This window comes from Kogia breviceps, chromosome X (assembly GCF_026419965.1).
Source record: "Kogia breviceps isolate mKogBre1 chromosome X, mKogBre1 haplotype 1, whole genome shotgun sequence".
NCBI lineage: Eukaryota > Metazoa > Chordata > Mammalia > Artiodactyla > Physeteridae > Kogia > Kogia breviceps.
Genome location: NC_081330.1, coordinates 34,795,524 through 34,811,437, shown reverse-complemented (window position 1 = coordinate 34,811,437; position 15,914 = coordinate 34,795,524). Strand labels below are relative to the sequence as shown.

General features: G+C 40.4%; 1 protein-coding gene across 7 annotated transcripts in view; it reads right to left on the bottom strand.

Moving 5' to 3' along the window:
- Positions 1-15,914, bottom strand: part of DCX (doublecortin) — a 124,118-nt gene that overhangs the window by 9,405 nt on the left and 98,799 nt on the right. For 5 of the 7 annotated variants that reach the window (XM_067023431.1, XM_067023434.1, XM_067023435.1 and 2 more), the window contains one exon: positions 10,057-10,154. In XM_067023431.1, coding sequence (XP_066879532.1) covers positions 10,057-10,154 — 98 coding nt within the window. The remainder of the gene's footprint in view (positions 1-10,056; positions 10,155-15,914) is intronic. The other 2 variants (XM_059050012.2, XM_067023436.1) reach the window with 1 other exon arrangement.

Genomic DNA, 15,914 nt, shown 5'->3' with positions numbered 1-15,914 from the left:
TCTGATGACTCTGACATTAAACATCTTTTCATGTGCATAGTTGACATCTATAATTCCTCCTCAGTTCAACTGAAGAAACAATTCCTCAGAAATATTTCTTCATGTCTTTTATTCATTTTCTAATTAGATTTTTCTTATTGTTGAGTTTTAACAGTTATTTTCATATTCTATATATGGCTTTGGTTAGATATGTGGCTTGCAGTCTGTAGCTTGTCTTTTCATAACTTGCATGGTCTCTGACAGAGCAAAAGTTTTTAATTTTGATGAGGTCCAATTTATCATTTTTTTTCTTTTATGGGTTGCACTTTTGTTGTCAAATCTAAGAACTCTTGGCCTAGCCAAAGATCAGAAGATTTCCTCCTATGTTTCCTTTCTAAATGCTTTGCATTTACATCTATAATCCATTTTTGAGTTAATTTTTACGTAAGATATGAGGTTTGGGTTAGGGGTCATTTTTTTGCCTAGGGACATCTAATTGCTCCAGCACCATTTATTGAAAAAGCTATCTTTCTTCCACTGATTGACTTTTGTACCTTTGTCAAAAATCAGTTGTGGATGTATATCAGTTGTGCGTTCATTTCAGGCCCCCAGAGAGCTGCCAGGCCCTGAACAAATGGCTAACCCAGAAAATGTACCCCATCATCTAAGTCCAATTTATTTCTTAATGCTTCCATTTCCCACCAGGAATTAGGATTCATGGCTCCAATACTGCCCCAAGCCTTGTCTATGTCTTGGGGAGATGGGATGATATGGCATTGGTTTTTTTCCCACCGTTCCCAGAGCTCTATTTGGAGATCCTTGTGATTACTCCTGGACTTACTTCACCCATTGTCTAAATCAGAGCTTTTCAAATCTCTCTCTCCATCTCTCTCTCGCTTCTCTTTTAAATTCTCTATTCAAATGAAATTTTTCTTGGAAGCCAAATATATGAAATAAATAAAAGTGTACTTGTTTTGGTTGAACCAGACATGGGGGAGGCAGAATCTCACCCATCCCCAAATGAAACACAGTTTGAAAACCAGTTTTCATTTACATTATCAGCAAAATAATAAAGGAAACTGGAAATTTTAGGGTCAAGTCTCTGGATATTTAAGAGACTCTCATTGGTAATGGAAACAGAGAACTTCATAGCGGATAGCCCAAGAAAATTAGAGAATGCAGCTTCTCCTTGAGGTAAAGGAAAAAGTGAAGATGAGGAAGGGGGACAAGAATGGGGAGGAGAGGGACGTACTTATCTAAGAATGCTTTTTGCTGAGAAAGAAGGGGCAGGAAGTCTGTTAGGCTGCTTAGAATGGAAGGAGAAGTAAAGTGTATTCAGGAACTTGAGGTCTTAGTCCTGGTTAAGTAGTACTGTGACACTGAATAAGTCTTTGAGTCTTGGTTTCTTCATCAAGAAAATACAGAAAGTGCAATCTGTAAGGTCTCTACCAGCTCTGAGGACTCTCAAAGAAAGACTGATTCATTAAAAAACACAACAAAGGCAACCATAGCAAATATATTCACTTCTCACCAACCCATAATCCCTACACTGTAAATCAGGGGTTGGAAAACTTGCTCTGTAAGGGGACAGATAGTAAATATTTTAGGCTCTCTTTGCTGGTCACATATAGTCTCTGTCACACAGTTTGTTTGTTTGGGTTTTGTTACTTTTACAATGCTTTAAAGATGTAAGAAACATTTTTTACATCGGGGGCCATCCAAAACGACCAGGCCATACACATGATTTGGTACTCTTGCTCTAAACTACCAAACAACATTTCTTAGAAAACTGATAAACAGGTAGGAAGTACAACATTGAGGAAACAATAGGAGGGCAATAAAAAACACACATAAAATTGAATTGAGGCAAAGTGGCATACAATGGAGTTGCATCTCTGAAGGCATTCAGTTCTCCACAAATTGAGTAAAGTGAAAACTGAACATAGTCAAAGTATCTTTGAGCTCTAGACTTCAAGAATAGTGGAGAAAGACTCTCTGAAAATCTACTCCTACATAAATGCAGTAACACTGGAAAAAATTATCAAAATCAACTTTTTCAGAACTCTGGAAATTAACCAAAGGCTTGCAACAATCCAAAAAATGTTTATTCAAGAAAAATGGCCTATTCTCAGTAAGAATACCGCAATTTGAGGTGCTTTAACTTGCCCTATTTCTATTCTCCCTCTCCCCAGCTCCAGGGTATCTCTGAAAACCAACAGCCTCACAACTACAGTATCTGAAAAAAAAAACCTAGCAGCCACTGGAAGATGCAGAATGGGCTTGGAGCTCCCCCAAATGCCCTATTCCCAGAGAACTGTCACTATTTGGCTTGTCTGGTAGCTCCCACTTGTGGGGCTCTTCTTTATTTGACCTGACTCAGAGCACACTCACTGTGAACAGCCTTTTCAGGGAGCATTAATCAGCCGCAATTGTTTAAAATCACAGCTGCCTAACGCGGGGGAAACAGTTGGGGCAAATGAAGCTGCTCAAAACCTTAAAAGGAAAAGCTGGAGAATTCATGTCCATAGGGGACTTTGAAAAGTTCTGAAAATATTCCCAGGAATCTCTAAGGCCAGGCACATGTTCAGGACTGGGTATATTCTCAGAAAAGACATGAGAAGTTCCTAATCTCTCACCTCTGGTTGGCCTTGAGGCCCTGCGCAAACAGCAAGTGTAGGCTGAGGCAAGCTGCCTGACAGAGCATTGAAATCAGGCTCCAACACACACACACAAACACACACGCACACACGCGCATGCACGCACGCACACACACACACACACACACACGCACACACGCGCATGCACGCACGCACGCACACACACACACACACACACACACACACACAGCCCTTCACCAAAGGCTGGGAGACTTATTGGATCAAAGCATTTAAGGAAATCTAGGAAAATTATCCTTCAAGAATGAGGGAGAAATCAACACATTCCCAGATAAACAAAGACAGAGCTAGCAGACATGTCCTATAAGAAATACTAAAGAGAATCCTTCAGGGAGAAATGAAAGGACAGTAGACAGCAATCCACATAAGAAATAAAGAACACTGGTAAAGGTAAATACATAGGTCAATACAAAAGAAATTATAAATTAATTTTTCTAACTCTTTGCTTCTATTATCCAATTCAAAAGACAACTGCATGGACTGGTAATTATCAAGATGTGTTGATGGACTTATTATGCATGAAGATGTAATTTTATGTGAATAGGAGCACAAAGGGGGGGAGGAACAGAGATATATCAATACAATAGCAAAAATTTTATATAAAATTGAAATTAAGTTGATACTAATCCAAAGTAGATTATGTTAAAATGTTAACTGTAATCCCCAGGGCAACCACTAAGAAAATAACTTGAAATAAAATTAGTAAAAATACAACAAGGGAATTAAAATGGTGTACTGGAAAAATATCTAAGATAAAAAGGGCAGAAATACAGGAGTGAAGGGACAAAAAAAGATATAAGACATATAGAAAATAGCAAATGGCAGATGTAATTCCTAATTTACCAATAATTACATTAAACATAAGTAGATTAAGCACTCAAAGGAAAAGGCAAAGATTGGCAGAATGGATTTAAAAACATTCAGCTCTACGCTGTTTGAAAGAGACATAATTTATATTCAAAAACATAAATAGGTTGAAAGTAAAATGATGAAAAAGATTTACCATGCAGTTAGTAACCAAAAGAGAACTGGAGTGGCTATACTAATATCAGAAAAAAATAGATTTTAAGACAAAACTTGTTACTAGAGACAAAGAAGGACATTTCATAATGATAAAATATAACAAAACATATCTGTGCCTTAACAACAGAGCACCAAAATACATGAAGCACGAAATGACTGAATTGAAGTGAGGAATAAACAATTCAACTATAATGGTCGAAAACTTCAATACCACACCTTCAGTAATAGATAGAATAATTAGGCAGAATACCAACAAGGAAAGAGAAGACTTGAATGACAGACACTACAAATAATTACACATCTAATCTACTCCATCCAAAAACAGCAGAATGCACATTCTTCTCAAGGTCCCATGTAATGTTCTACATGGCAGATCATATGTTAGGCCATAAAACAAGTCTCAATAAATCTGAAAGGATTTAAATCATGCAAGGTATGTTCTTCAACTACAGTGGAATTAAATTAGGAATAACAAAGATATTTGGGAAATTCACAAATATGTGGAAATTAAACAGCACACTGCTAAATAATCAATGGGTCAAAGAAGAAATCACAAAGGAAATTAGAAAGTACTTTGAGATAAAGGAAAATGAAATAACAATATACCAAAAGTTATGGGATGCAGCTAAAGCAGTGTTTGGAGGAAAATTTATATGAAATGTTCAGAATATGCTAACTCACAGAAACAGAGAGTAGATTAGTGGTTGCCAGGGGCGTGGGTGGAGGGGGAAGAGGCTGTGACTACTGATGGGCATAGGATTTCTTTTGAAGGTGATGAATACATTCTTGCACTGCTTTATGATTATTCTAAAAACCACTAAACTGCACACTTTAAAAAAGGTGAATTTTATCTCAATGTTATTTTAAAAAATAGTACTTTTGAAAATCCTTTACATTGACAATTGAATACTTTTTAAACTTTTTTATTGAAGTATAGTTGACTTACAGTGTTGTGTTAATTTCTGCTATACAGCAAAGTGACTCAGTTATACATATATTTTTTTTCATATTCTTTTCCATGATGGTTTATCACAGCATACTGAATATAGTTCCCTGTGCTACACAGTAGGACCTTGTTTATCCATTCTATATACACCAGTTTTCATCTGCTAACCCCAAACTCCTGCTCCTACCCTCTTCCACCCCCCCTCCCCCTTGGCAACCACCAGTCTGTTCTCTATGTCCCTAATTCTGTTTCTGTTTCATAGATAGGTTCTGAATACTGTTTATATGATTCCTGAGCAGGTAACCCTATATAGCAATATACATGTATCAGTGCATAGTGTATATAGTAATATTCAGTAAGTAATGATGTGTAGAAATGTAGCAGTTTTGTAGCAGTTTTGTTCTATGACTATATTGTGACCACTGATGAATTCCATAAGTTAAACTTACACATAATGTAAGTCCACTGTAATAGAAACAGCATAGGATTAAGAGCCAGGAGACCTAGGTCCTAAGCCTAAGTTCCCCTTTCAGGGTCTTTGCTTCTGTATCTGAAAATTGAGGAAGATGCAGACTATAACATCTTTAAGTTTCCTTCTAGCTCTAAAATTCTATAAAATATAACTTGGATCATTACATTTTGTTTTTCTCTAGTTATACCAAAGCAAGGGAAAGGAGGCAGGCACTACCAAGTTAGTGAACTCCCTGGGCATTTTTCAGGCAGCACACAAGGGCCTTTTCATTATGGAAGCCACTTTGGGTCCCACCACACTGAACCATTGGGCTTCAGCATTCACCCCGTTCTGAATCATTCATGTAACAGATCCTTCAGTGTAGCTGGTTGGTTAGTGGAAATAATTATCGAGAAAGATTGTTCCAGACTGTTATCTCAGAGGAAGAGGGGACAGGCCTGGGGGTAGAATTGGGAGGCGACTCCACTTGCAGCTGCTGTGACTTGGAATGGGTGGGGTGAGGCACAGGCTATGGAGAAAATCCAGAGGACTAGGCCTAGGTATGAACTTCCGTACTTCTGTCCTCCATCAATTTATTTAGTATTCAAAATATATTTTCTTGTGAGGGTAGAACAATGTTCAGGAAAATGAATTATCTCAACATTCTATTTTTGTTGATTGATATGCAGAAATACAGAAACACACATATTGCTTAACAATACAAATAATTTGCACCTGAAATTCATTTGCTTAGTCCCCTGGAGCCCTACAGAACAAAATGTTTGTAACAAATACAGCTGTGCTGGCGATACTATTGCGTTAGAGAAAACAAAAACTTGGTCTCTGGTCCAAGAAGCTTATAGTCCAAAGAAAGTCAGAGAGAAGTTTTGAGAAACCTGGCTTCTAGTTTGGGTTTACTTTTTCCCAAATGTGCCCTGTGCTTTTCTGATGGTGTGGCTTTGTTCTTGCTGATTTTTTTTAAAAGCTGGAATGCCCTCTCTCTTCACCAGCCATCAAAAGCCTACCCAGGCTTCAAGGTCCCACTTAAATGTCACCTAGTCTATAAAGCTTTCGTGTCTCCCACCCTCCCACAGTCCGACGTCTTTCCTACCCTCCTTTGTGTGCTCCCGCAGTTCTTTCGCTCTTGATTACACTACCAAAATCCACTTAAGAGTGGTGTCTGTGATGTAAGATTCAGGACCCTGCTTTATTCATCAAACTATCTCTCTAAGCAGTTACAGTATGACAGAAAAAAAAAGTCTGGAAACACAGAGGGAAATGTATATTTAAATAATGTTAGTTATGTTTTCAAATAATATGTCAAATATATTTTCCTTCAATCTGCAGGCAACTTGGCAGCGAAATGCCTCCAAATTTAAAGCCATGAGGGCAATCACTAATCTGGAAAAATTTTTTTTAAATAAATGAAAAAGCATCCCTGTGTTTCTAGGTATTTTGAACATCTTTAATATGGTACCTTCTCTGAATTGTTGAATCATACTGGGGTTGTCTTTAACCTCGGCACCTCCTTTTTCTCATCTGTAAAATGGAAATGCTAACCTGCCCTATCTCTTTCACAGGGTTATGGCTAGGGTAAATGAGAAAATGGCTATGCAGAAAGATAAAGCAGTATGAAAATGCAAAATGTTGTTCTCATTAACTATACAAGGATTTACTTCGTGTCCATATTGCAGCACTTGAGTATGCGGACTTTGGCTAACCTCATCGCAGCTGCATTAAAAAGGATTCTCCATGAGTTGCTTAAGAGGAGAAGCCAAGAGGCTGATTACAGCTTAGGGCCCTGTCACAACCGTCAAAAGTTACCAAAGGGATGCTGGGACTTCAAGTTTGTTTCCAATTGTGCAGGAGGAAAGTCATGGCCTCAGCCACCTGCTTCCTGTCTCCACCATGACTCACACCTTTCAGGTCCACTTGGATGGAAGTTCAGGTGAAATCTGCTTAGGCCCACTGCCCAAGGACCTCAATGGTTCTAAGGCTCAAGTAACTTTGTGAAAGGAGGAGCAAGAAGCTGAGCCTGAGCCCCAGGGTGACTGAGCCAAGGTCACAACACACTTCTTAGCTTATTCAGAAAAACCAGTTCATCCTCCATCATTGGTGGTGTTAGCATGAGGCTACTGCCTCCTGATAGGATGCACTGAGCGAGATGCAACATCACTTCTATGACATTTCTTGTCCCAAATGCACAATCTGTTAACCACAAGGAAACATCAGACAAACCTAAATCAAAGGAGATTTTGCCAAATAACTAGCCTGTGCTCTTCATTTCTATAATATACTGTCTTGAAGATTTTTTTAAAGACTCAAGAACTTTTCTAGATCAAAGAAGACTAAAGAGACATGACTACTGAAGGCAATGTGTGATCCTAGATTGGATCCTGGACCAGAAAAAAAGAACGCTCTTGGGGCAACTGATAAAATTTGAATATGGATGGCAGAGCATATAACAGTACTGAATCAGTGCAAACTTCCTGATTTTATAATCGTACTATGGTTATGAAAGAAAATGTCCTTATTCTTAGGAAATACCTACAGAAGTATTTAGAGGTAAAAGGGCATGATGTCTTAAACAATTTCAAATGGTTAAAAAATTTAGTAAAGTGTGTGTGTGTGTGTGTGTGTGTGTGTGTGTGTGTGGAGAGAGAGAGAACACAAAAAATAAAGTAAAAGGGAAAAAATAAACAACTGGTGAATCTTTATAAAGAGTATACAGAAGTTCTTTGTACTTACAATCTTACAACTCTGTAAATTTGAAATATCAAAGTAAAAAGTAAAAAATTAGTGAAAATTATACCAAAATCCAAATGTTTTTTAAAGTTTGCTCTAGAAAATGATATAATTTATTATTTAATGTTTGTTTGCTTAATTGCCATTAAAAAAAGGTAATTTAAAAAATAAAATGATACATTGAAAACTCAATGATACAAAGAAAATAGGCTCTGACAAGGCTGCCACCTGTAGCTTGTTCTGGTCCTTCAATGGTGAAATTCATTTTTAGAATTGAGTCCAAAACAAAAACAAAACAAACAACCACACACACACACACACACACACACACATACACACACACACACACACACACACACACACACACACACACACAAAGCCTGCAAAACCAACCAGATGAAAAGGTTTAACAATGCACTCACCTCAGTTGGCTTAGGGATGGTGGGGCCTCAGCCTAAATGAACTGAACATGTCAATTACAAAGCTGAAGGACTCAAGCGTACAGACCAAATAAATGCCCAGGCTGCCCTCAGCCCTTTGGAGAAGGTACTGGTGGAAGGTGCTGGGGTAGGTCACACTTCCCTGAAGGAAAGTATGGGCAGAAATGCATAGAGCAAAGACACAGTAAGAAACAGTGGAGCATCCCCAGGAGGTTCTGTGTGGACAGTAGAACAACTGAAGTAGGCTACTCCTTGTCTTGGAATGTCCACACTAACAAGCTTTTCTGCTCAGAAGAATCACTGAAAGCTGACTGCAAAAGCAATTTTCATCCATCTCACAATCTCTGGGTACCGTTGGTTACACAGACAGTTCAGTAGATCTTCCTTTGGGGAAACCAAATAGCTCAACAGAACAATTCGAAGGTTCTGGACAGGGTCAGTACCAGAAGCTAAACAAGTCATTAAAGGAATGGAATGGGCATTAGGAATGATGGAGCAGATAATGGTCAAGTTAACCAGGAAATTAAAAATCCTGATGTAGAGAAAAGGAAATGAAAATAGGTGTCAGGCAGCGTGTGCTGTTAAATGTTTAACAACCGACTTCCTGTGGGAGAAAATAACAACCTTGATTTGTAGTATTTGCTGAATTCTATGGTGTAAATAAATATTCCCATCATGGCTGAGCTCTAGGTACCAACACGATGTCACCTAACACAGAGTTGGGAAGCGATGTACACAATCAGCTCTCAGGAGCTAATGTGAACTGGCTCCAGCAAAGCACTGGTAGCAACCTGGGTGCCAGTCTTACGTCTGCTGCTACCTAGCTATGTCACCCCAGTAAGTAACTTCATTCTGGGTCTCAATTTTCTCGTCTGGAAAACATCAATCTCACAAGATTATTGAGAGAATCAAATGAAATGAATTTATCTCCACCTCAGATCTCTTGTAGCTCTTACCCTCTATGGTTCTGTGATGGAGTTGGCCACATTGGTGGCTTTTTGCCTTTCTCCATCTCTCGCCAAGTCTTATGAGCTGGGAGAAGACAAGAGACTCCTAGAGGAAGCTGTTTAGGGTGTGGTAATAGGAGCAGAAACCACGTTCACATGGCCTCAGAGATGAGGTTGAAGGCAGTGGCCACTCCAGATTTTTGATACAGAAGAGATTTCTGGGTGGGAATCAGTTTGGAAAGCGGGGGTAGAGAATTTCTACACGTCTATTATTTTAATGGTATATTTATTGGGGATGACTTAGAGGTGTAAAGGGTGCCCAGGGCCAATGCAATATATATATGCCCTCTCTTCCTACACTGTACCAGAATCTGCCTGGTAATGAAGAATATACAATGAAACTAGGGCCTGTTCATACTTTGATGTCCTGCGAATCTAAAGGGAGTAACTTAGGGCTAACTTTCTTTATGTCATTTATTGGAGCCTGGGGCCATAAGTTGCCCTCAATTCCCTCTTTGCTGTGCCCCTGAACTGCAGGGATAAGTGCTCAACTCAGCCCCTGAGCCATCATTTGGTGACACTATTAGCTCAGAATGGTTATTTGGGCCCTTCATACCTCTTCCTTTTGGTTAAATATAACCAGAATTAAATAAACTGGGGGTCAGAAGAATAAATAAAAGTGACTGGAAGCTTAGCCCCTGCTGGGATCCCCAGTGTTTCAAGCTAATGGACCAAACAAAGGGAAATTCTGGCCTGGATGTGCTGCTGAGGTAGATGGAAGAGAAAACACTCACCAGCCATTCCAAAAAGTCCAAGTGCAAAGGGGTTTAGTAAGGTATAAGAGACATAATACCTTGTGCTTCCGGAGGCTGCCAGGACTGGTGGGCGTAGAGATGGGAGACTGCTTAGACTTGGGGGTAGAGAGCTGGCTGCTGGAGGTTCCGTTTGCTAGCCCAAGGCAAGAGAAAAGGAAGGGATAAAAATCAACAGCATACAAAGGAACATGTTATCCTTCCCCTCCGAAGACAGAACATTCAAACGAACTATACAGACAACCAAGTGATGTGACAGTAGGACAAAGGTGAAAAGAAACACATTCCTCAGAAAGGCAAGAACTGCAATGCTCAGTTAATTAGATCCCCATACGGTGCAAGGCGGTAATCCACCCATTCCGCCGTGTGCTTCCAATTACAGGGGTCTGGTTCTTTTCAAACCTTTTTCATATTCATTCCCAAGTTTGACTCCAGCAACATCTCTGGGAGGTAGTCTGGGAACATATTACTTTGTTTCAATTTTATAAGTGAGACAAAATTGAGGCACGAAGAGATTATCCTGCCTTACCTTAAAGGGGAAGAAATATGGGTGATTTGGACCAGAACACATCCCCTTTGGTGACAGATGATGTGGCAGCTGCAGGACAGCCCCATAGTCTATCTCTCTCCCCTCTCTCTTTTCCTGCTTATCTTTCCTCCCACTCTCTCTTCCCTACCTCATTCCGGGTGCAAAGAACAGAAGGAAAAAAAAAGAGAGAGGGAGCTAATTAGGAAGAAGAATGAAAAAGAAAGTGGAGGAGAAACAAAGTGTGAAACATAAAGAGAGGTGCCTACAGCAAAATGGGCAGAGGAGAGAATCGAGAAAGAGGGAGAGAAGGAGATCAGGAATGGAGGAGACGAGACAGGAGACAAGAGATTCTTGGGGAAGAGAAGAAGGAGGAAGTTTGAAATTGGGAGAAAGGCTTAGAGACAGAAGAAGGATGATGGTAGCCAGAGTCAGGGTGCACCCGCATTTGTCTCTAGTCAGTAAAATGCTGAAAATGAGATGGTTTAGTATTTAACATCTCCATATTCCACTGTGTTTGCAAAGTTGTCTTATATTCCCTTGCTGACTAGATTTTTTAAAGATCCAATCATGTAAAGAAATGTGGTGCACTGAAATAGAACAATTAAACAGCTTTCAAAGGGGATTCATGCTCAGACATCTCATCTAAAGTTAATCTCTTTTAAAATCTAAGGACCTACATTGTTCATCAGATATTCTGAAACGTGCTTTAAAAATAAGGGCAAATATCCCAAGGGTGTTGGGGGGTGGAGAGGAGAAGAGAAAGAAGGAGGAAGGAAAGACGGGGGGGGGGGGGGGAGGAAATTGAAAAAGTTAAGCAGGAAGATGGCCTGAGAGTGTTGCTGTTAGTCCCACAGGTAAAGCTTAAACTGGCGTATCATGAGTATTTCCTGAGGATATACTTCCTCTGCACCACTTATGGTAATGTTTCCCTAGGTTCCGGAACCTGCATATCAACTGTAGAGATGAAAGAGACATCAGTGTGGTGGTTGATGAGTTTATCCAAGTGCAAGTGAGCTGAAAAATGGGCACTTACGAATCCACCGTCTGGCCTTGCCTGTGTATTCACTCATCTCTAACCCACTCACTGAGAGGCCTTTCTCCCTGTCAGGGCTTCCTGGAAGTCATTCATTCAGTTGGCCAGTAGCTACAGAGTACTTTCTCTAAGCGAAGCCAAGTATTAGACATTGAGGTTTCAGAGATGAGTAAGTCACTTCCAGTGGGGTGGCAGGTAAGAATATAGTGGGAATAAGTGCTTTGACAGAGCCATATAAGGGGTATTATTGGAGCCCAGTGGAGAGGCTTTGAAATCAGGGGACTAGGAGGCAACACCTGAAAAAAGTCTTGAAAGGTGACTCTGGAATAGACAAATCCATAGAGACAGAAAGTAGATCAATGGTTGCCAGGGGCTGGCCAGCAGGGGGCAAGGAGGAATTAGGCAGGGCAGGATGGAGAGGTCTGCTAATAGGTACAGAGTTTCTTTGAGGGGATGAAGATGTTCTGGCATTAAATAGTGGTGATTGTTACACAACTCTATGGCTAAACTAAAATCCAGTGAATTGTACATTCTAAATGAGTGAACCGTTATGTCAATTATATCTCAATAAAGCCATTGAGACGATGAATTGGAGCTAGTTAGGCAAAGAGGGTAGAAAGCATATTCCAGACTTCAGAATTACACCAGTAGGGGCAAAGACATGGCGGTGTGAAAGAATACAGTATGTTTACAGAAGTGCAAATAGCTCTAAACGGCTCAAACATAGGATGCCAGCAGTGAATTCTGAGAGATGAGACTGGAGTTGAGGATAAACACCAGACCCTGGGGGCCTTTTGTGAAGTCTGTGTTTGATGTGTGAAAGCAATCTAGAAGTGATACCATCAAATTTGCACTTAAAAACTATGACTCCAGATGCAGTGGGAAGACTGGTGAGGTGGGGGGGGGTATGGGATGGTTAAAGGTAGAAGCAAAGAGATTGGTTAGAAGACAATGCATTAGTCCAGGTGAGAGGTGGTGGTGGCTTAAATTAAAGCACTCGGGAGGGAGAGAAGGCATCGGGAGAAGATAGAGGCCTAGAGGCCAGGCAAGCTTGGAGCGAGCGTGATGTGCACGTACCATGCAAGCCACGCAAGGAGGAACATGACCTGTGCCAAACAGCACACAGACTGGGGGAGCTAGGCTTTGCCAGGGCAATAGGCTTTCTGGTGAATAAAAGAGGCACTTTGGAAAAGGCAAGAGTCTGTGAAGCCACAGTGAGGCAAATTTACTCTGCAGAAAAAGGAAGGCGTTACTGGACCACCTATAGTGCATGGGGGTCTCCAAACAGGACCTGGCCCCTAGTATTCAAGGTGGAGAGCAATCTTGGTGACAGTGTGAGCTGACATAATGAACGTCTTCCAAAAGACCCCCGACCCCAGCCAGGAAGTCTAACAGATGTAGGCATCCCAGGCATTCTGGCATTTTGTTCCACACGGTCACTGTATCTTTCGGCAACAACAGATTCTAGTTTCCCAGCATTTGTCAGCCATGCTACAAAAGGATGGCTACTATACTTCCAGTGTGAAAACTGTCTTTTTCACCTACCCTCTTATCTAGCTTCTTATCTGAGAATGAGCCCACTGGTCTTGGCAAAATGTGGAAAATTATTAACCAAAGCTTATCTGTATGGGAGTCAGTTTCCACTTATTGGCCATAGATCTGCACATACAGGTTTCTTTTGCAATTTCTAGTTCTTTTATCAATATCCTCTGTAACTCCCTCATCTGCAAACTTTACGGGTAATACATAAATACATATTCCATGTATACCTCTCTCTCTATTCTCTGCATGTCTGTATATGTTTATATATGTTCCACTGGCACTCCCCCAATCAATCAATCCCCAGATCAATCTTAAGCTGCTTATAAATGAAGGATTTAATTTTGTCATCAACATTCAATAAGCATTTGGAAAATCAGTTTTTAACCATTTAACTACAATTAATTTAATTGTTGAAAAAAAGTAGACACTTTCCCAGACTTCCCTGATGGAATCAAACCCAAAGATGGACATAGAGAAATGAGAAAATATAGACACGTACAGGCAAATGTCAATTCCTTACAAAGCTGAAGGAGCAGACTACATAAAAATATATTCTCATATGCATTTCTTCTATGGGTTCTGTGGGAAAAAAAAATCTGGGAGGATGCCATTTGATTTGAATTCTGAAGCCAATTCATATAAATGTCACGCAAAAGAAGTAGCAGGGAAAGATGAAAATAGGGTTTGACGAACTGTGCATAGTCTTGGATTGGCAAATCCACATGGAAAGCTGTCACAGTTCATTTTGAGAGTGACTGGAAATAACACCAGCTTGATAGCCCTCATTTTCCTTTATTCTGCTTTACTAAACATCTTTAGTTCCTGTCTCTGATGTTCCAGTTCTCAGCTGCAATTTGAGAATGTATGGGGGAGTCTTTGCCCTCTTTTACTTGTCTCTCTCATTTCCCTCCTCAGAACCACAGCACTGCCTCACTGTTGTCACCTTTTATTTATTCATAGTCCAAATCCTTTTATTTTTTTCTGCTCATTGTGCAGTTCATTTTTTCCCCTCTACAGCAAGGTACATCAGGAACTTTTCAATCTCCTAGGCTGTCTTATCAGTCGTATTAATAAAAACCAGGATAATAATGTAATGCTTATTGTGTGTCTGTGATGAGCCAGGCACTCTTTTCTCTCTTTCCATTCTCTCTCTCTCTCTCTCTCTCTCTCTCTCTCTCTCTCTCTCTCTCTCTCTCTCTCACACACACACACACACACACACACACACAGAGCCTCATCTAGTTGTATTCTAATTTCTGTTAGGGAAATAGAGGCTCGCTCCAGTTAGGGGTAGCAAAGTCAGGATTTGAACACAGGTCTCTCTGATTCCAAAGCCTATGTGTGTTTTGGTTTGTTTTCAGTTTTTGCTACATTGCTCTTCCTTTTTTACATGATTTGCTTCTGGGACTCCTACTTATGACAACTTTCCGATGGTGGGTAGGAAGGAAGGAGAAGAGTTGTGGCAGAGCAAAAAAGGAAGAAATAGGAGCAGGTAGAAGCAGACATCAGAGCTTATGCTCATCTTCTAGACTTTTATCCTACTTGATCTAGTTTAGATTAAAAAGTGATTAGCAAGAGCTATCTTCCATTCACCCTACCAACTGGGTTTCATAGAAAATGTCATGAAACAATAGCAGGCAGAGCAGCCAGACAGACATGTAACTACCCTCATGCCACATGCCTCTGGGAAGATGGTATCTGTGCCCTGTCCCTCCCCTCAGGTATGCAGCACAATTGCCAAGCTTGGCCTGGCACAGTCTTGGCTTACTAGCTTCTCTGAATGATTATACCTGCCCATTCCCCAGCGCTTGTTTTTAAATCCTTGGCTCCATCAGAATGGAACAGGATAAGCCCAAACAAAAGGTGGCGGGTAAGGTAACTAGGCTGAATTAACTAGATTTGCAGGGATTTAAATGTGTAGGGGAATATGGGTTCCCAGGAGTGAGGAACAAGGTAGAGGGAGTCAGTTCCCAAAGAACAAGGAGAAAGTTCAGTTTCTTGCATGGGCGGCCAAGGGCAGAGTATGGTCACCAGCCTGGCAAGTTGATGCTGAGCTCTTAGACTATGGATTCCCTTGTCTGGAGGTTGGACTGATCCCTGGAAATGAGGATGCAACTGTGTGTAAGGTGGATGTAAGTAGCCCCAGGTACAGTGATTAAAGAATTGTCTGGGCAATGAGTTAGACAAGTCATTATACTTTCTGGGTTCAAGTTTGCATAGCACAAGAAGAAAAGGGCCAGTTTGACATGTTTTCACCCAATCTTTGACTGGAGAGCAAACTGGTTTAATACTCATTCACTTAGCTCTGGCTTTTCCCTCCCATTCTAATCCCAAAACTTGAGCTCAACTCAAAATCAAGTCTACTGGTTTTGGTTTGATGTCTATTTTGAAATATTGCTCACTGAAAATAAATAACAAAAAAAAGCCATGACAATAATTTCAGAGCCACCTTGATAATTGCAGATGTATTTCTACAATTGTTTTCAAAGCATTTTGCAATATATGAATTCACATGATTCTCCTGATAACCCCAAGAGATGGTAGCCAGGAATAAATGGCCTCCTTTTAATCACAAGGATATAGAGGCTCAGAGAGTGTAGGACTTGCTTAAAGGGTATAAACTGCTTCTCCTCAATGGATGGTGGACTTGAGGATTTGCTCACAGATTCATTTCAAAATTCCCTCAAAGTTAGCATATCACATATCACGACCTTTTAGTGACTGGTTCTCTGTCTTGTCTTTTCTAATTCCCTAATGCCTTGCAGAGGGAGATCTCAATATACGATTCAGCC